Consider the following 27,607-nt stretch of genomic DNA (forward strand, 5'->3'; position numbering starts at 1 on the left):
TAAAAGATCTTGTAAAGCTCCGCTGTTCTATCTCTTGTTGACTTTTAGTTGAAGAACATCTACCATAGTATTAGTATTTTCAAAGATTCTTTTGCAGAGTCCTTAAAACATCAGTCCTCCTATATTTTCCCTTTGGAGCAGGCTGGATTTGAGAGGGCAGCTGCATGCAAATATTTTTGCTTATTCTTAAGTATCGTACCACGCTAGGTCTTGAGGGTGAAAGAAGAACAGCTCTAAGAATTTTGGCTTCAGATCTAGGACATTTATTCCAAGTCTGTGATAGAAACAACATGGCTTTATTGGCACCTTGCATTATTTTTCAGCCAACAGTTAATTGGAAAATTGTCTCTTAATTTGTGGGAAAGCAGTTTGAGCTATGGTCACTCCCCATCCTTGATGATTAATTGCTACTTCCCAGGAAGTGAAATTTCAATCAAAGAAACAGTGTGTTTGGGTGTAGATTTTCTAGTCCAATAACCATTTTAAAACCTTGTATCCATTTACAGATTCCTCAGAAAATGTTTATTCAATCTCTAATGCCAAGCCATATGCATTATTATTACAAAGGATTTATTATGGTGGTACTGAGGCGACCCAGTCTGCTTCATATTGTGTAGAAATTAAAATGGAGAATTTTCCATGAATTTGAAAAAATATTATCATTAGCAATAACTATGTTTATATAGCAGCAGCTGAAAATATAAAAAGGCTATAACTTTGTGACAGAACCAATTATTTATATATATAGAAATTAGCATTTCAGTCTTTAGTTAGGCTAGCAAACATCTCAGGTTTGGATAATGTTATCAGTCAATGTAGGCAACCAACCATTATTGTAATTTAGTGTAAGGCCGTTACCATATACAGATTTAACATAGCAATTTTCTTTTCTATTTCAGTGATTGTGCCAGCAACTGTTCCCTTAGGTTGTGTGCCTGAGACCAATAAGACTAATATACCCCAGCCAGCACCACGACTCTCTATTTCGTCTCCTCGGACAACTGTGATTGTCAGTATGGAAACCCCCTCACAGGGTTTGCAGACAGTCATGAAGTGGAAAACAGTGGTAGCCATTTTCTTTGTGGTAGTGGGCTATCTGGTCACAGGAGGTCTTGTGTTTCGTGCTTTGGAACAGCCAGAAGAAAGCAGTCAGAAAACCAGAATTGCCAATGATAAAGCAGAATTCCTCCAAGAGAACAACTGTGTATCCCAGCAGGAGTTGGAGGCATTGATTAAGGTGAGAACATCAGAATGGGTATCACATATTGGGAAATTTGCTTTTAATAAATCCAAATGTAGTATAATAAAAAATTGTTTCCTCTACTGCATGTTTTTCTGCCTCTGCTGTTATTAGAAGGAGCTCAGAAGTACTGTATTTGCTTTTGGTTTTAAGAGAAGTGGTGATGTCTCCAATAAATTTTGTTTAAGCATTTGAGAGTGAAGATTCCTTTTGAACCCTGTGCAACATGTTAGGAGCTGCACGTGGGCACTGCAGAGAGAGAGAGGGTGGGGAGAGGGAGAGAAGGAGAGAAGGAGAGAGGGAAAGGGAGGGGAGGGGAGGGAGGGAGAGGGAGAGAGAGAGAGAGACTTTATAGCAGAGAGGAAAAGGCAATCAGAAAATTATTTTGGATGCTAAATCCACGTGGTTTCTTTTTCACTTTCTGCTTCTCTAACTCTAATAGATCTTTTCATGTCCACATTCTAATTGCAGTAGATATTGTCTTGTTCTGTTTACCACTTAACTTTGTGAAAGTAGCAATTATGTCTTGGAAAATTATCTACATCAGGATGTCCTGGGAGCCAGAAAAGCATGCAGGATAGATCTTTTCCTCTCCATCAACAGGCAGAATCCTATGTCTCCTGCAGTGACAGATAGAGTTAGTTTTTGGAGTGAGCAACTATACTGTACATCTGATGAGTTTAAAAAAGAAATAGCCAGAATGATACAGCTGAGAAAAAGAATACTGGAAATTTCATAAGGCTGACTACAGGGTGAACAGAATCATTGAGTTGAAAGGACTATTTGGACCACTGAGTCCAATTCCCAGATCAATGAAAGAAGCTAAGTTCATGTATTCTTACAGATGGCTCTCTAGCTTTGTCTTGAGGACATACATCAAAGGAGACTCCACCTGATTGCTCTGTTGAACTTCTTTATTAGGAAAATTATAAAATCTAAAAACCTTTGGTATTCTAGCTCTATGCAAAATAAATAAATAAGTAGCAATCTCTGGTTATACGAGCCTTGGTGGAGCAGTGGGCTAATGCCTCCTTAAGTAACACCAGCTGCCTGCAATTAGTGCAGGTTCGAGTCCCACCAGGCTCAAGGTTGACTCAGCCTTCCATCCTTCCGAGGTAGGTAAAATGAGGACCCAGATTGTTGGGGGCAATTAAGCTGACTTTGTAATAATGCCGCTGGGGGGCGGTGAAAGCCCTAATAAGCAGGCATATACATAGAATGAAGGCTACTGCTAAGCTTGTAAGCCGCCCTGAGTCTTCGGAGAAGGGCAGGATATAAATGGAATTAAAATAAAAAAATAAAATAAAATAAAATGTTTTTCAGCAAGGCACCAATATGAAACATGCCTTCAAATTAACAATGAGGTGCTTACAGAAAAGAAAAAAAATAAATACTTTACAATGGCCTTCATAGTCCCTAGATATGAATAGTGCTGAAAGCCCATGGGGAGATCTCAAACATGCAGAAAAGCTTAAGAATATTGTTGTGTCAGAAAAGTTACGCAAATAGGGGAAAAAGTTCTGCAGATGGGGAAACAAACCAGAACCAAAAGTAGAAAGATTACAGGAAATGTTAGGAAACTGTTATTTCTAACCAAGGACACATTACTGTAAAGGTGTCCAAATTTCTCACCTGTTGTGTTTGTTGTTTTCTGATTCTGAATCTGTAAACAACTGCACCTAAATAGTAAGTATTCATATTTGCAGAAATAGTTGGCATTTAGTTTTGTACTAGTCAGCTTGTTTTCACTTAAGAATTCATTGAAACATATAATTTGACTTTGTTGTTGTTGTTGTTGTTGTTGTTAGTTGCGAAGTCGTGTCCGACCCATCGCGACCCTATGGACAATGTTCCTCCAGGCCTTCCTGTCCTCTACCATCTTCTGGAGTCCATCTAAGCTCACGCCTACTGCTTCAGTGACTCCATCCATTCTCTGTCATCCCCTTCTTCTCTTGCCCTCAATCTTTCCCAGCATTAGGCTCTTCTCCAGTGAGTCCTTCCTTCTCATTAGGTGGCCAAAGTATTTGAGTTTTAGCTTCAGGATCTGGCCTTCTAAAGAGCAGTCAGGGTTGATCTCCTCTAGGACTGACCGGTTTGATCGCCTTGCAGTCCAAGGGACTCGCAGGAGTCTTCTCCAGCACCATAGTTCAAAGGCTTCAATTCTTTGGTGCTCAGCCTTTCTTATGGTCCAGCTTTCACTGCCATACTTTCACTACATAATTTGACTAGGAGTTCCTAAATGTAAATCACCCAGAGTCACATTCTATGAGATAGGAAGCTATATAAATAGAATAAATAAATAAATAAATGTATGCATGCAGCTTCATGTGCTACTTCACTTTTATGGATGTAAATTTGAATCTAAGAAAAAAAAGGAAAACGGTTGACAGAATAACTATATCTTACTAATCGGAGAATACCGCTGCTTTTGAAGCTTTGAAGCTAATAGGTCAGATTATCCACTCTGAATGTAACTAGCTTAATGTTTCTAGCAACAAATGATTCCTTAATTTGCAGCCATCTTTTTAGGTGGCTCTTATATAAGGATTAAAAAGTCCATAGAGATTCAACTGACTGAAAATTTCCAGTTTAATCTCTGGATCTGAATTCAGCGCGTGAGAAGCAATCTAAGAGAATTATGATATAATAGCAACATTCAGCTCATATAAAATATATTTCATCATCTTGCTATGAGGACTTTAATATCTGAATTTTCTTTGTGACACCATGCAGGGGGCCAGAGATAATTATCTGACTTTCCTCTATAAGTTTAATAAAAAACCCTTTACTTGGCACTTTTAGCTGGTACTTTCATTCCTAGTATGTTGCTTTTAAAAAAGCAAAAGTTGATTACGGTTACTGCTCATTAGGCCGGTACAACTGACAAAACAAAAACACAAAAAACATCTCAAATACATGTTGATCAAAACTAAGACATATTAATTAAAATGAGTGTTATATATAGAGGAAAGAAGAACAAAAACATATACCTTGTATATATTTCCTAAGCAATTATATAATTCTGATTTAATATTGGAGCAATCAAATATCACTGGCCTTTTTAAAAGAGGAAACTAAAAGAAATGTTGCCATTCTTTCTGGCTTTCTTCTTCATTGCTTTCCTCTTTCCATTTTCTCTGTTGGCTGGACATTGAGTTTAAGAAAGTCTTTATAAGTTGTTCAGAGTTTATGCCAAGAATAAAGTTTTTGAAACTGCCACTCTGGCCGATGGAAATCTAAAAAGTACAGAACATCTGTACATTTGTACATTTTTGGTAGTGTTGTGTCTCAGCTCTCCTAAATGGTTTCTGTTAAATATTCGGTTCTTGCAGGCATTAAGCAAGACGAGTTGTTCACACAGCAACAAGTTTATTCAGAGTCAGAACAGAAGAGAAGCAAGCTAATAGCTGCTGCGCAGCTATTTATACAGTTGGCCTCTAGGCGGCGACCAATAGATTTAAAGTAGCAGTTTCCCATCCCAAACCTACTTAACAGACTGGAGACAGCAAGTCTAGCTCAGCCAGCAACCGTTACATAACATACAAAAGTAGGTCAGCCATTAAGCAAGCAGTTAGACATAAAGCAAGTGATTTAAGCAGATAAGGCCAATACATTACACCCCTTCCCCCGGATAACACAAACTCTCCTTTGTTTTACATAATCTTGCAGATACTTAGGCGGCCTTTGTGACCGTTCAGAATGTCTGGAGGTTACAGGAATCTCCCAGTCTACCTGCTTGCCTGCCAGGCTGGGTAGACCAGGGCCTGATATTCAGTGGAGTCAGAGTGACTCGAGTCCCTTTGGCTGGCCTGTCCTGGTCGGCCCAAACCAAAGTCCAATTGTGCAGTGAAATCTGCTGGGCTGCTTCTTGGTGCAGGTTGTCTGTACAGATCCTGGGATACAGTCTGTGTGTCAGAATGGGACTCTTCTATGGCCATTTCCCCATCACTATGTGCAAGAGTTCTCTCAGAGCATGCAAACTGCTCTGTTGGACCACTGTCCTGTGGACCCAGTGTCTGTCCCTCTTGGGAGTCCTGAGCCAGCGACTGATCTGCTAGCCACCAACGCAGCTGATCAATGTGCCGGCAAAGGACTTGCCCATCTTCCAGGACCACCTCATATGAGACTGGTCCTGACACCTTAACAACCTTTGCTGCCACCCACAAAGCCCCTTGCCCATAATTCTGGGTCCAAACCCGGTCACCCACTTGCAAACTTCTGGGCTCCTTTGGCTATGCAGTGTCTGAGGCAACTCTGTCAGGGTGCAGCCTGTCCAGTTTGGTGATCAAACGCCTGCCCCATCGAAGCTCAGCTGGACTTTTGCCCATGGCAGTGCAAGGCATTGTGTGCTGGCAGAGTAGAAAATCAGCCAGCCTGTGGTGCCAATCCCCTGTGACAATGCGCTTCAGGGATTCCTTGGTTGTGCGGACCATGCGTTCCACTTGTCCATTCAATGACAGGTGAAAGGGAGCTGACGTGGCATGCCTTATGAGGTTGGCCCTGACGAAGGCCTGTAATTCTGATGCGGTGAACTGGACCCCATTGTAGGGGACTAAGATCTCTGGAAGCCCACGTGTTGCAAATAGTTTCCACAGCACCTGGATGGTCCTAGCAGTAGTCATAGTGGAAATTGGCACCACCACTAACTATTTAGAGTGGCTGTCAACCACTATTAAAAACAATTGTCCCTGGCAAAATCAACATGGATTCTGGACCACGGTGTGTGCGTTTCCTCCAATCAGTGGACAGGGGCCTGCGGCATCTCCGATCTGGATTGTTGACACATGAAACAACCGTGTACTTGAGCTTCAATAGCTTTATCTAGCCCTGGCCACCAGAGATAGCTCCTTGCCAGTGCCTTCATCCAGACTTTTCCCGGATGACCTTCGTGCAGAGACTGAAGAACCCTGGGCCATAATGAGCTGGAGACTATGACTCTGTGTTGTGATTCAGGGTCAGCCTGTGGGTTCGGCAGTTGGGTCGGACGACTCAGAGGAGGAGGAGGGGGGTGTTGAAGAGCTTGCTGAGGGGATTGGACAGCTTAATGAGAGCCCCCAGCAAGGCCCCTCTCATCTGGTCACGACGCAGACCCAGCTGTGTGAGCCTGACAGCGTGGATGAAGATGACCCACAGCTGGCCCTGTTCAAGGACGCCCGACGCAGGAGGCAGTCAATCAGGAGTAAACAGAGGAAGGCAATGGGGCACCTCGGAAGGAGGCAGAGAGAGGCCACGCCCTGAACTGTATTTAAGGGGAATGTGTGGGAGGGCTGGTTTGCTGAAGGCAACTGCTTGGATAGTTCCTGTTTCTTAAAGCTCCTGTTTCTTGATTTGTCTTGTTCCATTTGTTTTTGTAGCAATAAATTTGGCAGGCGTAATTCCAGCCTCTTGCCTTCTTGTAAAAGGGGTTGTCCCTGCCTTTTCTTCAGGGCCAGTAGCAGGCTGGTACAGAACACTCTGCTTCTCCAAAGGATGCACCCTTTATGAGCTGAAAGCTCATCTTTTCTCATAAAAAACCCTTGAAATTCTGGCCCTGGACATTTGTGACCCATGTTAGTACATGGGTGACCCATGTTAGTACACAGCTAAGTGTTTTGTCAGCTGCTATTTCAGCAGCTACGTCTCCAGCATGAAGAGGAGACTCTGGCAAGTCCTGTATGGCTAAAATGCATGCAGCCAGAGCCGGATCTGGCTTCATGTGTGGCAAAGGCAGTCTGCTAAGGCCATCTGCATGGCCCCTTTCTTTGCCCGGTTTGTGAATCAGCCTGTAGCTGTGGGCTGAAAGGAATATAGACCACCTCAGCATTTGCGGAGACAGAATCTGAGGTGTCTGCCTGTTCATCGTGAACAATCCTAGCAAAGGCTTGTGGTCTGTGAAGACCATGAAATGGCGTCCATACAAATAGTCATGGAACTTTTTAACGCCAGCCACAATGGCCAAGACCTCCTTGTCAATCATAATTGCACTCAGCAGAAGACAGGGTCCTCGAATAATAAGCTATAGGAGACTGTTTCCCATCAGCCGACAAATGGCTTAACACAGCACCAACCCCATATGGGGATGCATCACACGTGATGCAAACTGGCAGCTTTTCACTATAATGCGTGAGCACCGAATTCAAGGACAGCAGTGATTTGACTGCCTGGAAACTTTGTTCGTGGACATTGGTCCACTGCCATTGAGTGTTTTTGTCTAAGAGCCAGTGTAACAGCTCTGCCACTGCAGGCTTATTTGGGAGGAATGCATGATAAAAATTTAGAAGGCCCAAGAAGGCTTGAAGCTCTCCTTTGGACCTAGGGCTTGGTGCCAGCTGAATTGCTTTCAGCTTTGACTCTGCCGGATGGATGCCATCGGCAGTGATGCAGAATCCCAGGAACTCAGTAGACTGTACCCCAATCTTGCATTTCTCTTTTTTTAGTTTGAGTCCCGCTGCGCGGAACCGCTGAAGGACAGCTTTAAGCTGTTCAGCCAGGACTTGTGTGGACTCCCTGGCAATGAGTACATCATCGAAGTAGGGGCAGACCCATGGAATACCCTTGAGCATATGCTCCATCACTCCCTGAAAAATCCCTGGGGCCACACTCACCCCAAACTGTAGGTGCTTGACCTTGAAGGCCCCTCTATGTGTAACAATGGTTTGGGTGGCTGCCGTGGCCTCGTTCACCAGCAGCTGTTGATAGGCCTGTGCTAAATTTAATTTAGTGAACAAGTGGCCTCCCTGCAAGGACCCCAAAATATGGCTGACAACTGGTACTGTGTACGCATGCTGTTGAAGTGCCCAGTTAATGGTGCACTTATAGTCAGCACATATGCGTACTTCTCCATTGGCCTTGAGTGGCATTACGATGGGGGTCTCCTACACCCCACTGTCTACAGGCTGCAATACCCCCTGACTGACCAGCTTATCCAGCTCTGCATCAATTTTGGGCTTTAATGCGAAAGGCACTCGACGGGGCTTCACCCGGATTGGCGTTACCAGGGGATCAAGCTTAAAAGCTATCGGAGGGCCCTTGTACTCTCCCAGGCTTGGACTGAAAACATCTGCGAACTCTTGGCAGACTGAAGACAAGTTTGCTGCCTGTGTCCGGTGAATGCCAATTACTTGGATGCCTAATGCATCAAACCAATAGAGCCCTATGAGACTCATGCATTGGCCTTCCACCACAATAACATCTAGTAGGCCTGTAAACCCCTTGAACTTCACCTCTAATGTGGCTGCACCCTTGACCGCCACTCGGGAATTCTGGAAGTCTGTGAGTAAAATGTTAAATGGTCGAAGTTTGACCCATCTGTTGCTGCGGCTGTAAATGTGCTGCAAGGTTCCAATGGAGATGATGGACACAGCTGAGCCTGTGTCCAGTTCCATTTTACATGGAACTCCCTGAAGCTTGACTTGCAGTCGAAGCTTCTGCTTAAGAGGTCAGTGGGCACCAGTGCAGAACACGCTCCTGTGACTGGAGTAGAACCCTACTCAGTGTTGCCCCGGGGCCCTGGTACCTCTCCTGAATGATTCTTCCTGCTGACGGTCCAGATGGTGACCTCGGCAGATGGCGGCAATGTGGCCTGGTTTTCCACATGCTCAGCATGTTGCTGTTCAGAAATAGCATTCTGCACGTTGAAGGTGGTATCCGCAGCCCACGCACCTAGGGAATGGGACTGCCTTGTCAGATGGCCTTGGTCCCTTCTCCTGGTGTCTCTGTAGCTTGTCGACATCATAGTTGGAGTCAATGTCTTCCATCCGCTCAGAGTCCTCATGGTGGACGGCTTCGGTGCTTGTGTGCTTTTGGAGGGCCACAGTGCCTTCCTGGCCCCTCCAGCAGCTTCATCCACCATGACCTCCTTCAAGGCCTCCTGTAGTGAGAGAGTCTCCTTAGCAAAAAGTTTTGTTGGAGCTCTTGGTTCCTGAGTCCACAGACTAATTGATCTCTTAGTCTCTCTTCCAAATCGGCGAAATTGCAAAGACGGGACGCCTGCCACAGAGCTGTGCTGAATTCCCTCACCGACTTGCCGGGTTGTTGTTCACATTGCTTGAAGGCATGCCTCCACTCTATCATGGATAATTTTGGCTCAAAGTGGTCTTCGAGCTTTTTCTTCAAGTCCGCATAGGTGACAGACTCAAGTGGCACCGGGGCAACCAAGTTCTCGGCGATATCGAAGGTGGTTGGGCCGCACATGCAGAGGAGCGTCGCGGCCTTCAGCCCATCTTCACTGACTTGGTTGTGCGGAGGTAGTTTTCTATGCGGGAAATGTAGGATGCCCATCTCTCCGAGTGTGTCACGTCGAACTCTTCGAGCTTCCCATCTTTTGGCATAGTGAGTAGTCTTCGTGGTTTGTGTCTCACATTGCTTTGTGCTGCTGGTTTCTGCATAGGCCCTAGGATGGATCCTTAGGGTGTGGTGGTCTCCAGTGTGGCTTGCTAGACGGACCGAGATGGGGAACATAGTTCTTGCCAGGCTCTGTGCTGGCCTCAACCCCTAGTGATTTCAGGCTCTTATGATGAAGCAGCACATCCCATCCTCGTCTCCAGTGTTAAATATTCGGTTCTTACAGGCATTAAGCAAGAGAAGGTGTTCAAACAGCAACAAGTTTATTCTGAGTCAGAACAGGACAGAAGCAAGCTAATAGCTGCTGCGCAGCTAATTATATGGTTGGCCTCTAGGTGGTGACCAATAGATTTAAAGTAGCAGTCTCCCGCCCCAAACCTATTTAACAGCAAGTCTAGCTCAGCCAGCAACCGTTACATAACATACAAAAGTAGGTCAGCCATTAAGCAAGCAGTTAGACATAAAGCAAGTGATTTAAGCAGATAAGGCCAATACATTACAGTTTCCACAGGACCTCCATTTTTAAATATGCACACAGGAAGATTTTTTTAAAAAAAATTAGGATGGCAGTTACAACCATGATTAAAGTCCTACTTGTATGCACATCCGACATCAATTCATGTGCACAAAGGACAAGGATTTGACCATATAGTTTTGACTTTTTCACAGCCACCGCAGGGACACTGATATACATACATATGTATACACATGCACCACTGACATGTAAATGCACACAGATATATGCACAAAAGATTGCTGAATAATAATAGTAATAATTTATTAAATTTATATAGCTGTTGATCTCACATTTGTGAGTCTATGACACCTCTGCCTTCAGGAAATCATAGATTGGTGAGAGATGTTAAATTGAAGCTGAATTCACATGAGGCAGAAATGCTGTTTGTTTCAGTTCCCAATTTGACTCCTTCTTTCAAGCCCTGGATGATGTTTAACATTAGCTTACTTGAATTCTAGTTTTAATGAAAAAAGGTAATATAAGATAGACATACAGGCTGCATCTAACAACATAGAGAAATATTATTTAATGTTATGTAGATTTCTGTTTAGCCTACATGTAGCAATTTCCCTAGAATTATTTTACAATAAAAGACCAGAGCTATCTTTTTTTAAATAAACCAGTAGAGAACATTACTATAATTTATCACTCATCCCAATTGTGAAGAAAATACTCCCAATTTTTGTTTACTTGTTTCTAATAATCTGTACTAAATCATGCTGCAGTCAGAAGTGTTTTTAATTGGTCCTCCGAGTGACATTTGGTCTTCTGAGAGAAATTACTCAGACCTGAGTTTGCTGCCAAAAGAGGAATATGACATAACCTTTACAATAGCTTAAGTGTAATTATTATATGTCAGCGTTTTAGTTACCTTTAATGATGCTTATAGTAGGACATAACACATAGAACATGACTTCATACTGAGTAATGTACATTGCATTTACCAGCAACGCATGCTTTACATTTTCTGTTAAAGGCAGTCTATACTTTTTTTTTCATAAGCCAGTTGTACATTCAGTTTAGAAGGGAAATGTTCAGTTTAAACTGAACATACATTCAGTTTATGTATCCTTATTTTTCCTTCCAGACAAAGGGAGAATATAACCCTTGCAGTAAAGAGGTCTGGCATGAACATTCTACCCCAAGCCATTCAGAGTTTGTAAAAGAGCCTCAGTTTGAAGCATTTCTGCTATATTCTTACTAGCTGGTGGAAATAATTATAATGGTTAATAAGCCTTATTTTGGGACCTCTATAAAAAATAATAATAAGTATCTTAGTGGCATTGTCCCAAACTCTGTAGCATCTTGTGGAAGTTGCAACAGAAGGCAGGAGATGACAGTCACAAATATTGAGAAGGAAGAGATGAAGATGTCAGAGGAAAAGCAAGATCTCTCTCTCTCTCTGTCTCTGTCTCTGTCTTTCTCTTCTCTCTCACACACACACAGACACAGACACAGACACAGACACACACAGACACACACAGACACACACACACACACACACACACACAGAACTGAGAATAATTTAAAATACCGGTTTTGAACTTCCTGAAAGAAAACATTTTAGATAGACGGTTGGTTGACCTTTTGCCATTCTTTGAGAGCTTTAAAAGGCTTAGGAAAGTAAGAGAAAATCACTGAAATATGGAAAGAGATCATAGAGAACTGAGACAGTGGAGAATGTTAGAAAGGCACAGAAAGTAGGAGGAGGTTGGGGGATATGGTAAAGTGAGACTGCCCAGAGATTCTTCCAGCCTTATTAAAAGCAAATAAGACAACCCTGTTGTCTCTTCCTGACCAATAGAGGCTATAATACGGACATCTCTAGGAGGTTTTTGAGATATGGTAATCTTAAAGTTTTTCTTATATAGTAAATGGGAGTTTCTAGATTATAAAATGCTACTACTACTACTGTTACTAAAGTATTGCCACAGGGTTTCAAATGTCTTGGGGATAACAGTCATTACTCATAAGAACTGCCTGTCTATACTGACTCGGGAGATAGAAACTTTGACTAAAATGACAAATCAGGGAAGGATTTATCCTTAATGTGGATATCAAAGACATTTTGCCTGAGTATAACATCTTAAAGTCATACAATTGGAAAAACCTATTTAAGCCACTGAGTAAGTCCTCCTGCTCAGGGCTGGAATTCAATGAAAGCCAGAACAAATGTCTAGCCAGGCTCAGCTTGATCATATCCAGCTAAGGAAGCCAATCACCTTTCTGGATAATTGTTCTTGGTTCCCCCCTCCACTTGCATTATTGTAGCCTGAACTGCATATAGTGTTGTGATTCTGCTTTGAGCCAAACAAGGGGCATTTTGTCCTGTCCTTTTGCCTCAAGTCTATTAAAGAATGATCTTTTGCTAATAAAAAGGCAAGCTATTTCATTGTAAAAGCCAGGTATTCTAAACAAGCTTCAGCTCAGGGGAATTCACTTTTGTCCTAAGGCATTTCAGGTGCCCTCGTGGGAATTGTTTCTGGAAAAGTAAAATGTCGGAAAGCATAAGGTTCTGGAATGGATTTTAGACTAGTAAAGATTATTTTACAATGTAATCTGCAAGATATGAAGGAGGCTTGTGTGCCCTAGAGGAACATCTTGGAGTTCCCATCACTTTGTGGTCTACCAGCTTACTCAGTGGGCTGGGTAGACTTGTGTCCCTTTGTGCTCCTGAGTCAAGGGGATTTGATGCACTTTGGCTGGCCTCTCCAGGTTGGCCCACCCCAGAGTCAGACTGTTCGGCAGAGTAGGCACAGCGGTTGCTGAAGTTCGGTTGGCTTGCTCCTTCAGGGCACCCATGTTGCACTCCAGGGCTCCCCAGTTCTCCCTCCGATTCTGCCTCAGTTAAGAAGGAAAAGTCCTGATAGTCCATGTGAGGACTGGCTTGGCCGCAAGTTTGAGGACCTTGGGAGGGACTTATGATGCAGTTGTCACTTAGTGGCCGTTCTGGAAACCATTTCCTGAGCTGATCAATGTGTTCTCTGACAACTCGCCCTCCCTCCAACTCCGCTTCATAAGATAGGGGTCTGGATGCCTTGGTAATTTGACCAGGAACCCACAGATTCCCATGACCATAGTTCCTGGCCCAAACCCAATTGCCCATGTGCAGCCCCCTCAGGGGTTTTGGTCGAGAGGCTTCTGCTGCCACTCTATCTGGATGCAATCTGTCCAGTTTAGTAATCAAACGCCTCCCCCAATGTAGTTCTGCAGGACTTTTGCCTGTAGCAGTGCAGGGCGTAGAATGCTGGCAGAGTAAAAAAATCTGCCAATCTGTGATGCCAATCACCTGTGACAATGCACTTGAGTACTTCCTTCATTATCCTCACCATGCGTTCAGCTTGACCATTAGAAGATGGATGAAAAGGTGCAGATGTTGCATGTCTGATGAGATTAGCTCTAAGGAAGGCCTGAAATTCAGCAGCAGTGAATTGGGCCCCATTGTCTGAAACTAAGACATCTGGCAAACCATGTGTGGCAGTTTTCTCAGCACCTGGATGGTCCTAGCAGTAGTCATGTTAGGAACTGGAATTACTTCCAGCCATTTGGAGTGGCTATCCACTACTATAAGGAAGAGCTGTCCCTGAAAGGGCCCAGCATAGTCTATGTGAACCCTAGACCAGGGAGTGTGCGTTTCCTCCCACCTGTGAACTGGAGCCTGTGGCATTTCAGGCCTAGATTGCTGGCATGTATAACAACCATGGACTTGAGCCTCAATGGTCTTATCAAGGCCAGGCCACCAGAGGTAGCTTCTAGCTAAAGCTTTCATTCTGACAATAACTGGATGGCTGCACCCCTTACATCTCAGTAAGAGAACTGCCTTGTCATTGTCCTCTCGCTGGTGGCTATTTCGGTGTTGCGCATTGGACTGCTTTTAAAGTCGGTTGATTTCAGGTTCTTCCTCCTCAGATAATTCTTTGGTGTGTTTGGCGTCCTCACGGTAGACTGTTTCTTCAAACTTTGACGATTTGGTGGGCTGCACTGTTTGAACGGCACCCCCGGCAGCTTCATCGGCCATCACCTCATCTTGTGCTTCAGAAAATGTTAAATTTGGCCTAGCAAAGAGTCTCTGCTGAAGTGTTCTGTACCATAGACCGCAGATGAGCCGGTCTCATAGTTGCTCTTCTAAAACCCATCTCTTTAACGAAGCGGGCCTGGCCTGATGGGACGGGGTGGGATTGTTACTATGATTTTAATTTTAAATTTGTATTATTATGGGCACTGTTTAATCATGTTTTAATAATTTTAATTTTTTTGTACCTGTTTTTATGTATTGCCCTGTTAACCGCCCTGAGTCTCTTGAGAGAAGGGCGGTATATAAATTAAATTAATAAATAATAAATAAATAAATTTGAAAATTTGAAAAGGCGTGTGGCCTGCCTCAGGCCCGCTATGAACTCGGAAGCTGATTCACCTGGTTGCTGCAGTCTTTGGTCAAACTTGAACCACCAAGCCATTTCAGACATCTTGGGCTGGAAGTGCCCGGTTAGCTTCTTTTTGAGGTCTGTATAGGAGACTGCTTCGATCGCTGTTGGCGTGAAAAGGTTCTTGGCCAAATCAAAGGTTGCTGGGCCACACACGCAGAGTAGCGTTGCGGCCTTCAGTCCTTCTTCCACGATCTGATTGGCCCTGAGGTAGTTTTCTACTTGTGATAGATATGATGGCCATTCCTCCGGGTGTTTCACGTCAAATTCTCTCAGTTTCCTGACCTTCGGCATTCTTTTGCTGGTTCCTGCATTCTTCTGGATCCTGCTTCCAGGCTCAGGGAATGTCCACTGAGCACGAGGTCTCTAACGTAGTTTGCTAGCTGACCTTGAGAGGGGGGGAAAAATGCCTTTTCCCTCCGGCGTGCGCTGCCTTTCCCTCGTAGACTTCAACTCTTAATCAGTGAAGCAGGATCCCACCTTCGTCGCCACTGTTAAACAGTGGGTTCTTTGGCGCAGGAATGAAGACGTGAAGCTGAGTACAAGGTAACTCATAGTTTATTTCATGCAGAAACTGTACTGGGGAAAAGGCTGCAACTAGCCGCAATATATAGTTTAGCCCCTAGGCGGCAGCCAATAGCTTTGAATCAACCATTGCCGCCTGGAGATAGCCAATTGCAGCACAGGAGACTTGTAGTCTGGGTTGCTCCAGCAACCCTTGTGGTATTGTTTAAGAGCCCAGTACATAACAAATAGAACTTAAAGAATTAATCACTTTGCTATTTATATTAATATGTTTTTTTTAAAATTAGGGTCTCTTTGTACTGGGCACAGCAACATTTGCCATTGCACTAGATGCTGTCTGCCTAAGAAAAACAAAAGTTTAGAAGAACAAAGTTAAGAGAGAAAAGAAAATTTCCCTCACATGATGAGATCTAAAATCACACATTTATTATTCCATTTAAATAAAAATTTTCTTCACATCCTGGAACTTGCTTGCAGTGTTAATGGTCCTCAGAAAGTCAGTATAAAATTCTTTTGAATCTACTAGTGAACATACATTGAACTCTTCCCATATAATAGCAAGTCAAAAATATTCCAGAACACATTTGGAAAATGTGTATTCATTGTATATTCTGATTTGTGGTAAAGCTGGGGTTTTACTAATTAGCAAGTCTTCCCTATAGTTGTTGAGCTGTTTGTCTATTTTAACCATTCATAGCAGATAACAGTGAGAAACACTACATGGGACAAGTTTGAATCTCATGATTCCCTCCAGTATCTGAAAACATCAGTACTTCAGTTCATATAAATGAAAATGCTTTCTAGATACACATACATTTTGATATTATTTTCAGTTTTCATGTGTTGCAGCAACAGTTTCTTTCAGTAACCTGGAACAATAGCTACTGAAATATTAGCAAGAGTATGTAGGTAAATCATTTTTCCAAGGCCCTACTTTCTCCTGGACAAATCTTTTAATTCCCTTAGTTCATTTACTTCCTACAGCCAACTTGTAGTTTTGATGGTCTGTTGCTAATATCCTGCCAAACATATGCACTAATTAGAAGCCCTTAATAAAACCACCAATGTGCTCTCTTTTCTGGTGGGATTAGGTTATCTTTGCTGAGCAAGGTACATTGTGTGTGCCATTGCCATTTCATCTTAGCATGGCACACAATTGCTACATGGGTTCCTTGTTCATTTCATGCATGAAAATCCATTTGTGAAACAAATGTAAAAAACATTTAGCAAGTAAAACCAAAAGCGCAGAGTTCTTGGCCTCGGAGAAGAGTTTTATGTCACCTCCTGGCCAAAAGTAAAACAAGATAAAAAATAAATTGCACTGCTAATGTGGTAGGAAAGTTAAGGCGCAACCCAAAATGGCTGTTACATAAACTTTTGAAAGATAATTGGTAATAGTATAACTCTTGATTCGTTTTTTACAAATTTCAGTGGCAGCCATAAACTCTTGTCTAGATTACTGAAATATGATGTGTGTGGAACTAAATTTGAAGACAATTGAAGAAGTTCTGTTGGCAGCATTTTCTGTTATGTATTTATTAACCACATTCTTATACCAGCCAAGTACTCTCATAAATGCCACTTGATGATAACTAAATGCAGTATTTCATTAAATTGTGCACAGCTTTAATAGGTCACCATTTGTTTACTTGTTTTCACACCAACATTAGGTAATGTGGGCAATTAATTGGCCGCAAAGGAAGATGATTTTCCTTATTGCATAAGTCATCTTCTTGTGCAGGATTTTTACAGATCCGGTTTGTTATTTTCATTTTTAAAAACATATTCTTACAAACTGTGTCTCCTCTATGAAAGTGTGTCTGTGTCTGTGTCTCTCTCTCTGTGTGTATAATGAAAAAGATGATTGCAAGTACAAAATAGCAATATAAAGGAGAACTTCAGCATTGTCTTTATTTTTCAAAGGAGGGAAATACAACATCAACATCCTAGACAGAAATGAAAGAAGACCTTAAGCAGATTCGATACTTTTCTTGCATTAGTTCCTTTGCTTGTTTTTTTTTAGAGAATTTGAGTTTTTTAGATTACTGAGGACCATGCAGATGAAAATGGCTTAGAAATTAGAGCCTCAAGGAAGAAAAGTCTGGATAGCAGAGACATCCTGAGAGGAGATCAACAATGTCTAAAGTGGGGGCACAAGTGTGTGAGTGAAGTCCTGTCTCATTTTGTGTGTGCAATGCATGTTAGTCATGTCAAAAAGGGGTACATTTTCAGTTATTCTGTTTCACCCTCCATTTGGACAATGTGGACACTCCTGGACAGGCAAGAGTGATTAGGGAAAATGCTCTGGTCTGTTTGAAACTGTTAATTTGAAAGTTCAAGTTAGCACTCAAAGAGAATATATATCTGGCATGCATGTGATACAAGACTTATTAATCTGTTGCATTTTCACATTCAGGAGGGGAAAAAATCCCTTGGGAATCCCAGATTCCTGTTTCTTGAATTCTGAATGCGCATTCGAATATTGCATATACTTGTAGTTGGGAAGCAGTCAATACTATATTGACTTGCAAGGTAGTCTCTAGAGCAGGGGTGTCAAACTCAATTTCATTGAGGGCCGCATCAGCACTGTGGTTGCCCTCAGGGGGCCAGGTAGGTATGGCCAGGGTGGGCGTGGTCTACTGGGTGGGCGTGGCTAGAGTGCGTATGGCCTACTGGGTGGGCATGGCCAGCTCTACATTGTTCACATCAAGGGTGCCTATGGGGGCCTGGGCAGGAGTGGGACAGATCTGAGGGTCTCTGGCAGAAGGAGGGTCTCTGGGCCAGGACCAAGGCAGTGGGGGCCGTTCCCTCACTGTTTCCAGGATGGCTTCGCGGGCCACATGAAACCACTTCGTGGGCCGGATCCGGCCCCCAGGCCTTGTGTTTGACATGTCTGCTCTAGAGTATCTGGATTGTCTTCCTATAAACATGAGAAGGAAGCAAAAATGAACGCATAACTATATTGATTTGCTACGTATAGTGGGAAAGTTGGCAAAATCATGCTTGCAAGAGATGAGAGGCAGCAGTGAGCAAAATTTGAAAAGTGCAGCACTTTGTGCTATGCAAAGAGTACATAAACCAGATTTCTGTTCTTCAGGTTACCAAGTAATGTATGAATATGAGAAAAAAGTTTATTCTAAACTTGTCAATTTAGAAGAAATATATAAAGAAGCAAAGAGTTTTGAATTGTGGAACGTTTTGCACAACTATGCTGAATGTAATAAAAATGTTATATGGTAGAAAGAAACTATACGTGATAATTAAATTGAATGTATTGGAAATGGTTCAATGCCGAACAGAGAGTAAGATAAGAAGAATACATGATATTTCTTTTATTTTTTATTGTAGTTATGGATGAAAGTATAAGATGATTGTAGTGATGGTAGATATGTGTCAACTGAGGACATAAATGCACATGCATTTTCATGAAGCTGTGTTGTATACCAAGATTGAACTATTTTGAGTGAATGTTACATTACATGATAAACTGAGGAGTGAAAATCAAGGTATCAAAGTAGCTGAGAGAGAAAATGGAGCAAACAATTCTGTGTTGTATATAAAAGCTGAAAAGTTAGAGTATCTAACTGGCTTCTGTATCTTGCAAAATGGAGCATCTTGCATCTTTTTGAGATGCGTCAATGTAAATCAGTGCACTGCTGGGTACCCATGCTGTTTGAAGGAATCTATTTTATTTTATACTTAAAAGTGTTACAGCTGCACAACTCCAATGGACTCTGGGAGAAGCTTTAACTCACTGATAGAGGAATACAACTTTGTATGTAGAAACTGAGAGTCATTTTGTATCAGAGAGGTCAAGTAGTAGACAATAGGTAATTTTTTTTTTAATTGCCTGGAACTTTAGAGAAAAGCACTGGCAGCAAGGTCCATCAATCTGTCATTTGGGAGACAAGATATTTTGTTCAGCTACAATATATTCTGCTCTCAATTTGCTTTTAATTTTTTTTGTAGCGGGTTATGAATGCTACCAGTGCAGGAGTCAACCCTGTTGGAGATTCTTCTAATAGCAGCAGCCACTGGGACCTTGGAAGTGCCTTTTTCTTTGCAGGAACTGTCATTACTACTATAGGTATCTATTTATGCATTTATATTAATTTATATTTGTGAATGATTTTGTCCTGGTATGACCATATGGGGAAAGTGGGTTTTATATAGCCTATCAACTACTACTTTAAGAGAGGTCTGAAGTATGGACCCAAACCACGGAGTCTAAATCAATAAATAAAAGGCACCACTCCAAATAAAATGAATTAATCAGGAATAAAACTATAGAATATTCCAACAGATGTATCAGGTAGCCAAAAGAAGGCAAAGAAAGGAGGTTCCCTTTGTCTTGAAAGAATAATGAGAGTGACTCTGTTGACAATAAAGAAAAAGGTTTAAAGTAGGGTTATTTGACTGTCAGCTGCAGAACACTGGAAGCCTTCATTCTGTTTTGTGCATAAGTGCGCACTTAACATGCACACACAGTCCATATTGCTTAGTTTACCTTTGAAAATAATAGACAGCAGCATCTTTTTACGAAGTCAAAGCTGACTTTTGTTATCTCTGTTTATCAAACTGAAAAAAATGCTAATATTTTTTGGCGAAATGACTCTTATAATTCAGTCCCACTATCTAAGATTAGCAGGGTAATTGTTCTGGAACTAGAACCGAACTATTGTTCATTTGAGATACATAAGGGCTGCTGTTGCGTGATGCTGTTTAGCCATCTCATTCAATAATAGCTTTCTTTTGTGCTCCTCACCAGTTGAATTAGAACCTTGCTAACTGGCAGAGTTTTGCAATTTTAGAATAGCTGTACTTAAGTGGTAGAAATTATTTTTTGGCTCTTAAAAAAGAGTGCATGCAGGCACACCCCTCTTTCAGGTGAGTACCATTAAGAGCAAAGGCAGATCTACCAGTGAATGGGGACTCCATTTCAAATGCAGGAGAGGCATTCTCCCAACGGACAGATGTAATAATGAATAAACATCCCAGATCCGGAGCTGCAGGCTTACTAAGCAAATAAGTGTAAGAAGCACCCAGCTGGGTTGGAGCAAAGGTCTATCAAGCTGAACATCTGGTTCTCCACAGTGATCAACCAGCTGCACTCAGGGCAGCAAGCAAAGTTATTATAATTATAGAGGAATTTAGAAATAAATGACTGCAACCCATATTGAAGCAAAGCTTACTGAATTATCTGTGCAGCATTTAAAACTACAGTCCTGCCTTCCCTGGTTGCAAATTTGGGTCTTCCTTTGGTAAGAGAAGAGAGCCCAGTTGAGTGAGTTGGGATGGGGAGGAATTCAAAAGTTCATTATCATTGCATATAATTAAGTCCTAAAAAGATTAAATAGTACAAGACTTTCTCAGATAAGCTAAATTGTAAAAAAAAAGGAACTTTAACTTGTGATGAGTGCAGATTTTAGTTTTAAAAGGTTATGCAGCTGGGTTAATGTGCATTGGACAGTGAACTCAATTATGTGACTGAGCTATTTAAGTTAGATCTAAACATGATTTTTTAAGGATAATGATTAGATAACTTAACAGTAAGGAGTTACTAATAATAAACATCATGATAAAACAAAAAATGGGCTCAAATTGAAAGGGAAAAGTGTGGGGTCTGAACAAGGTTGCTGAAGAAATTGATTTGGTAGGCAATAATGCCTGAACAACATGCTAATTGCTGCTTTATAGTTCTCTATGTTGCAGAACAATAGCAATATGGTACAATAGAAGATTTCTTTTATTAATACAGTTCTGGTATCCTTCCTTCCTTCCTTCCTTCCTTCCTTCCTTCCTTCCTTCCTTCCTTCCTTCCTTCCTTCCTTCCTTCCTTCCTTCCTCATTAATATTTTATTTGTTAAAACATTGAAGAAACAGAATAAATTGTTACATAAAAGAAAGATAAGAAAGATACCATGAATAAAAAATGAAATAAATACACCAGTAAATAAACCAAGGATTTACAATAACAGAATAAAAATATTCTATTATTGTAAAAAATAACAATAAAAAAATAAACATTAAACAAAACAAAACAGAAAAAAGAGTTGGAAGGAACCTTGGAAATTTTCTAGACCAACTCCTTGCTCAAGCAGTTGACCCTAGACCATTTCAGGCAAATGGTTGTCCAGTCTCTTCTTAAAAACCTCCAATGATAGAGCACTCACAACTTCTGAAGACCAGCCATTCCATTGGTTAATTGTTCTCAGTGTCAGGAAGTTTCTCCTTAGTTCTAGGTTGCTTCTGTCCTTGATTAGTTTCCATCCATTGCTTCTTGTCCTGCCTTCAGGTGCTTTGGAAAATAGGTTGAGCCCCTCTTCTTTGTGGCAGCCCCTCAAATATTGGAAAACTGCTATCATGTCACCTCTAGATCTTCTTCTCGCTAGAGCAGACATTCCCAATTTCTGAAACTGTTCTCCATATGTTTTAGCTTCTGGCCCACTAATTATCTTTGTTGCTCTTCTCTGCACTCTTTCTTGAGTCTCAGCATCTTTTTTATATTGTGGTGACCAATACTGGACCAAAACAATTATAATCAGATTTATAATTAATAAATTAAATGCAAATGACTAAGTTTATTATATCATCTCAAGAAATAACTAAAGCTCTTTATACAATTCTAAGTATGATATTAATATTGCTATAAAATATTTTTTGTTCTTGTTCCAAAACATAATCAAGTACTATGAGAAGCAAAAAAGGGGGAGAGTGTGGGGAAAAAAAGAATCAAATATAAGAATACGATCCTAAAAAAGGAAAAAAATCAATCAAAATATTAAGAAATGACATAGTTCTAAAATACCTTCCATTGTATCTCAGTGGTGATTGCCTCAAAATATTTATAAAAATTGAAATGGCTTCTAATCATTGTCTTTCTGTCAATTATTTTCCTCTTAAAAACCATAAATATCTGAGTTTGCCTTGCTGAATGACATATAACATAAAAGAGAATGATTCTTAATTGTACTGGCATGTGGCGTGTGCAGAAGACAGATGTTGAGCTTTGGTAGGCTTATGGTATCAAAATTCTAGATCAGGGTTCCCCAACCCCTGGTCTGTGGACCAGCACCAGTCCGTGGCATGCCAGAAACTGGGCCATGTAAGCAAGCGAGCCTCCTTCCACAGAATGCAGGCAGCACACAAAACCACATCCCCTCCAGTCCGTGAAAAAACCTTCCTCCACGGAACTGGTCCCTGGTGTCCAAAAGGTTGGGGACCTCTGTTCTAGTTGATTATAGGTGGCAGAAAAGAGTCACTGTTTTGTATTTCTTTGTTGCCATCTATTGGTAATCTAGATTTTTGAAACCCAAATACAGCAAGTCTAATTTTTATACATATCTCCATTACTCTTATTTTTTTTAAAAAAAATACTACTAGAGAATAATGAGAGATGGATGTTATAACTGCAACATAATTTCTGGATATTATCACAGCATTTGCATGTTAAGTGTTTATATTCCTAAACCAAATGCAGGCAACCCATCTTTAATAATAGCTGGATAGGGGATTCTTTACAGATTGCAGTACATATTTTAAGTTATAAAATATTGAATACAGTTTATACTTTCTAAAGAGTGCAACCAAACATTAAATCCACATCTTGAATTTAAAACTATGTAGTGTCTCATATTTAACAGTTCTGCTTGTACCACCTGTTCAGCCTACAGTTTGCTGTGAACATTTTGCTTTAGTTTTGTTTATTGAATGTGAATTTTTAAAAAGCTATCAGCCATTACTATTACTTTATGGCAAGCTAAGTTCTATCTTCTTTTGAAGTTTTAAGTGATATTAAACATTTATAAATCCATCATTGTAAGTATATCATTATGAAGTGCTAGAAATTTTGCCATATAGACATTGGCATCTGTATTTCAGAAACACAAATCCCTATCTGCTTTATTTTGTCTCTAATTCTGTTTTTTCCTTTATTTTGTCTTCTGAAGTGTATAACTATATTGTGCATCTTAAATGTGTTTAAAAGCTTCTCAGTAAAGATAATCTGAAAATATGGAAAAATGAAATAAAAGCAGGTACAAGGATTAATATCATGCTCACAATATATTTCACTTAAATTGTTGGCAAAACAAATTAAGCATGCTGACTTATAATTCTAATAGTCAAATTCCTTGGCTGAAAAAGGGGAGAATATGAAGCTGTTAATATACAGTCCTCATTCCATGTTTAATCTTGGCTTTTAATATCACATGGCAAGCTGATGCTTGAATTTCCATGATACCGTGTCCTAAGATATGATTAAGTTAATTTCAGATAGTTGAGGTTTTACTTTTAAAAAAAAATGATGGCCTGAAATCATAGAAATAGACAGCAATGCATTATAAAATCACATTTTTCTGTGGTTTTTTTAATGGCACATGTTGGTTATAGCAGTGTTTTTCAAACTTGGCATCTTTAAGATATGTTTATCTGAACTCCCAAAATTCCTCAGCTAAAAGTTGGTATCACTTTTAGCTTGATTATATAGGCTATACCGAGGTTCTTCAGAAACCTAGCATGTTTTATTCATTTGGATTTCTGTTAGAAGTCACCAAGACATGGTATATCATTTTAGGCAATTTGCTGCAATTTGCTCCCAAATTATGGCAGTGGGTTCAAAGGGAGGGACACAGGAGTCCTCAAAAAAGAGAATGGCCGGCATATGCAAGCTACAGCATTCTTACTCTGCTTTGAGAAGCTGTGGGTCTTTGGCATGTGCAAAAGAATTGGTTTGAATGTATCCACCCCTGTTTAGCTCCATTCCTTTCTCCTCCTCACAATCTTCAGAAGAGAGTTCACAACCAATTTCTTCTTTTTTCTCAACAGGTTATGGAAATATTGCCCCAAGCACAGAAGGCGGAAAAATTTTCTGTATTTTGTATGCCATCTTTGGAATCCCACTTTTTGGCTTTCTGCTAGCTGGCATAGGTGACCAGCTTGGAACCATCTTTGGGAAAAGCATTGCACGAGTTGAAAAGGTCTTTCGAGTAAGATTGAGCCATTTATTCCCCCCCCCTCCTTTTCTCCATTAGTTCTGAAGCTTAATAGCAAAGGAGTTATGTTTCTGAAAAATGTGGCTTGATGGGACCCAGTGATGCCACCTGTCTCATAGATATGTACCGGTAGCAATAACACTTAGACTTATATACTGCTTCACAGCCCTCACTAAGTGATTTACAATCTGGGTTCTCATTTTACCAACCTCAGAAGGATGGAAGGCTGAGCCAACCTTGAGCCGGGGTGAGAATCGAACCACCAAACTACAGGCAGCCTACAGTCAACAGAAATAGCCTGCAGGGCTGCATTCTAACCACTGAGCCACCACAGCTCATATCTTCACAGTTTAGGAAAACTGTTGTTATAAAAGTTACTGAATTCATAGCTAGGTAGGATTGAGGAACTTTCCAGAAAAAAATTAATGAATGTGTGAGTTGCAACAGAACATTGGCAGCTTTGTGTTTTGCCAGAGGGCATTCCTTCCAAGTATCTCTGACTAGTCCAAGAGTTTTCAGGCTGCCAAGTAACCTTAAATTAAATGTAATGTATACATGTTGTTAAAAAGCTATTTTGTCACTTCCTACTTCTTTCTTTGGCATATTTCTTGAATCTCAAGGGATAATTGTCTTGGCAATTAACTGAATTCATATCTTCTGTTTGATATTGTTTGCTAATTCTACAAAAGAAATTGAGATTTAGATCAGGAAGGGAATTATTTTATTCCTTGCAACTTGTTATAATTGAACTCTCTCTCTCTGTGTGTGTGTGTGTGTGAGAGAGAGAGAGAGAGAGAGAGAGAGAGAGAAAGAGAGAGAGAGAGACATACACACAGAATATGTGTGTTTAATGATTTAATCTAGAGTCATCTCAATTCACATCAATTGCAGTGGAAGTGAAAACTATTCACTCTCTAAAGTGCTTCGATCAGCAGATGGGAATGATCCAACTGATAACCTCTGGATTTTTCTTTGTTTCACTATCCTCCAAATTCTAAGGTTAAAAACTAGTTTATTGTTCTCTTTGAATGCTTATTTTCTTTGCACAGGAAGATTTTATCTGAAATAGCCTTCAGTAATGACTGCAGTTTACCTTCACTTCACCTGCAGTCTGAAATTATATGACCCCTGAAAAAATTATTTATTTCATCTGCTGTTTTGTCTGAAGAGTCAAGTGTTTATGAGAGGAAAAAGCAGGAAAGAAAGGAATTAAAAAAAACATTTTATTATTACACAATCTCTAGTTGTCCGTAAACTGTACTGTCTAAGTAGTGTTTCTCAGCCTTGGAAGTTGAAGATGTGTGGACTTCAACTCCCAGAATTCCCCAGCAACCAGTGTGGAATTGAAGTCCATACATCTTCAACTTGTCAAGGTTGAGAAATAGCAGTCTAAGGAAACTGTTCACATCTGAAAGTTGTATTCAAAGTAAATTATACCACATCCTTGTCTCAGAACAAGAATGGATGTGGAGGTACTGTACCTGGTTGATTCTCTCCCTTCCAGCTGCTAACTAAATTGACCATATTTCACAATATTTTAATATTTCCTGTTTGAGCTAGAGGGAAATCCCAATTCTGAAAACGTTTTTCACTTATGAATGAAGGCAAATATACATTTCCCAGGATAATGTTGCAGGGTTGGTCACCGGGACCAGTGACTTCATCTTCTGAGCTTTTAGACATGTGTTGGAGCCCAACCTCAGGGAACCTCTCTCTAGCAGAATGTTCTGGAACTGTTCCTTCTGGTAGAGAGAAGTTCCTTGAGGATGAGCTCCAGCATGAGTTTGAAAGGTTGGAAGACTAAACCTCTGGTCCTGGTGACCGAGCCAGATTGGATCCTGCACTTGTTTCACTTGTTCAGATCTTCTCAGTTGAATATTTCATATTTCATATTCATCTTCTCTATGCTTGGTTGTATGTTTCTATGTCTGTATTTGTGTATGGGGGCAGGAAAGGAACAACAATATAATATGACATTTCGTTTCATCAATGTTCTGTAACAGCCTTCTCTAAGCCAATATTGTCCAAATATTTTGGGATTATATCACTAGAGTTTTCAGCCAGCATGGCAACAGCTGATTGTGAATAGTGGGAGTTGGACTTCCAACATATCTAGAATACTTCAAGTTAGGAAAAGCTAATTTTAAAGTTGCTGTACCCCAATGCAACTGAACTTTATCTGAAACCAGTCCTGCTATATTTGGAAGTATAGCATGCCCACACCGGACAAGAAAAAAATCCTTTAATTTTATCCTAATATATTGATGACTAACTTTTATATTGTCGAGAATAAATTTCTATACTGTTGAGGATAACTATATTATTTTAATCATTCAAGGGCAGGGTGTTCAACATTCTTGGTATTGAATCAGGCTGAATAATAAAATTATCAACCTGCAATTGAAAATGGAGCTGTAGGATGGCTGTGGTATTGTGCCTTTAGGAATGAGCACAAACCTCTCCTTGATGTGAACCAGTGAATCAGAAAAGAGCTGGAAGGGACCTTGGAGGTCTTCTAGTCCAACCCCCAGCTGAAACAGGAAGCCCTATTGGCTGTTGATTTGATATAGATTTCAAAAGTATGGTATCCTTTGATAAAGGTAGATGTGAAGTTCCAATTTGAAACAGCTTTATAAAACTTTGCAAACTATGAAACCTTTAACAGAGATGCAGATATGTCATTATGCCATAGTGTAGGAATTGGGTTTCTGTTCAGGCACTATGGGGGATACTGGCCCTTATATGATGTAAAACATTTCAGTAAACAAAAGCATATTGTCCCCATGTCTCTTGATGAGGCAGAGTATATATTTTTTTTCTTTAGGTCCCATTCAGGTGAATTGTGCTGCCCTTTTTCAGATCTAAAGTGCATATTTTTTGCAATGCAGAGTAAATGATTCATGCATACTATATGAACATTCATTCTCTTTTGAAGCATGAAATCATGAATGACTAAACATTTTATCATACTTTGATTCAAGTACACACGCACCCAAAGTATACTTCCATTTCCATTATTCTTTTTCTAGTTTTGCTTCTATTCCTACTTAAAGAGCAGTTGTCATGCTTCTGTAAAGTTCAGTGTTGGTAGCCACTCATTCTTCTCCAGGAGTATTACAAAGTTTACTAGTAGAAAGCTTGACAGTGGGGGGTATACAGTGATCTGATATAGGCAGTTGTGAGATTAAAACGTGTATTGCATATTTTTCATGTTTACAGTCCATTTGCAATTCATACCGAATGGATGGTTTTTAATATAATATTACCAGGCAGCAATTTATTTTACTGTATGTCAGTTTCTGAAACCAGTGCACTGCAACCCACAAATGATGATCATTTTCTTTTTGCAGAAGAAACAAGTGAGTCAGACAAAGATTCGAGTGATCTCTACCATTCTTTTCATCCTGGCCGGATGCATCGTTTTTGTCACCATTCCAGCTGTCAGTTTCAAATATATTGAAGAATGGTCAGCCCTGGACTCTTTCTATTTTGTCGTTGTCACTCTGACCACAGTTGGCTTTGGGGATTTTGTGGCAGGTGAGACATTCCAACAGTTGCTTGCTTGTTTGATTGATTAATTGAAGTG

The 27,607-nt window shown here is 40.6% G+C and overlaps 1 protein-coding gene across 3 annotated transcripts in view; it reads left to right on the forward strand.

Annotated features, from left to right (window-relative positions):
• Positions 1 to 27,607, forward strand: part of KCNK10 (potassium two pore domain channel subfamily K member 10) — a gene marked incomplete at its 5' end in the record, with an annotated part of 62,907 nt that overhangs the window by 20,467 nt on the left and 14,833 nt on the right. Inside the window, 4 exons of one of the 3 annotated variants that reach the window (XM_081313655.1) lie at positions 879 to 1,237; positions 18,998 to 19,115; positions 23,855 to 24,015; positions 27,372 to 27,558. In XM_081313655.1, the coding sequence (XP_081169781.1) occupies positions 879 to 1,237; positions 18,998 to 19,115; positions 23,855 to 24,015; positions 27,372 to 27,558 (825 nt within the window). The remainder of the gene's footprint in view (positions 1 to 878; positions 1,238 to 18,997; positions 19,116 to 23,854; positions 24,016 to 27,371; positions 27,559 to 27,607) is intronic. The other 2 variants (XM_081313656.1, XM_081313657.1) reach the window with 2 other exon arrangements.

The sequence above is a fragment of the Vipera berus genome (assembly GCF_964194415.1).
Source record: "Vipera berus genome assembly, chromosome: 1".
NCBI classification, from domain to species: domain Eukaryota; kingdom Metazoa; phylum Chordata; class Lepidosauria; order Squamata; family Viperidae; genus Vipera; species Vipera berus.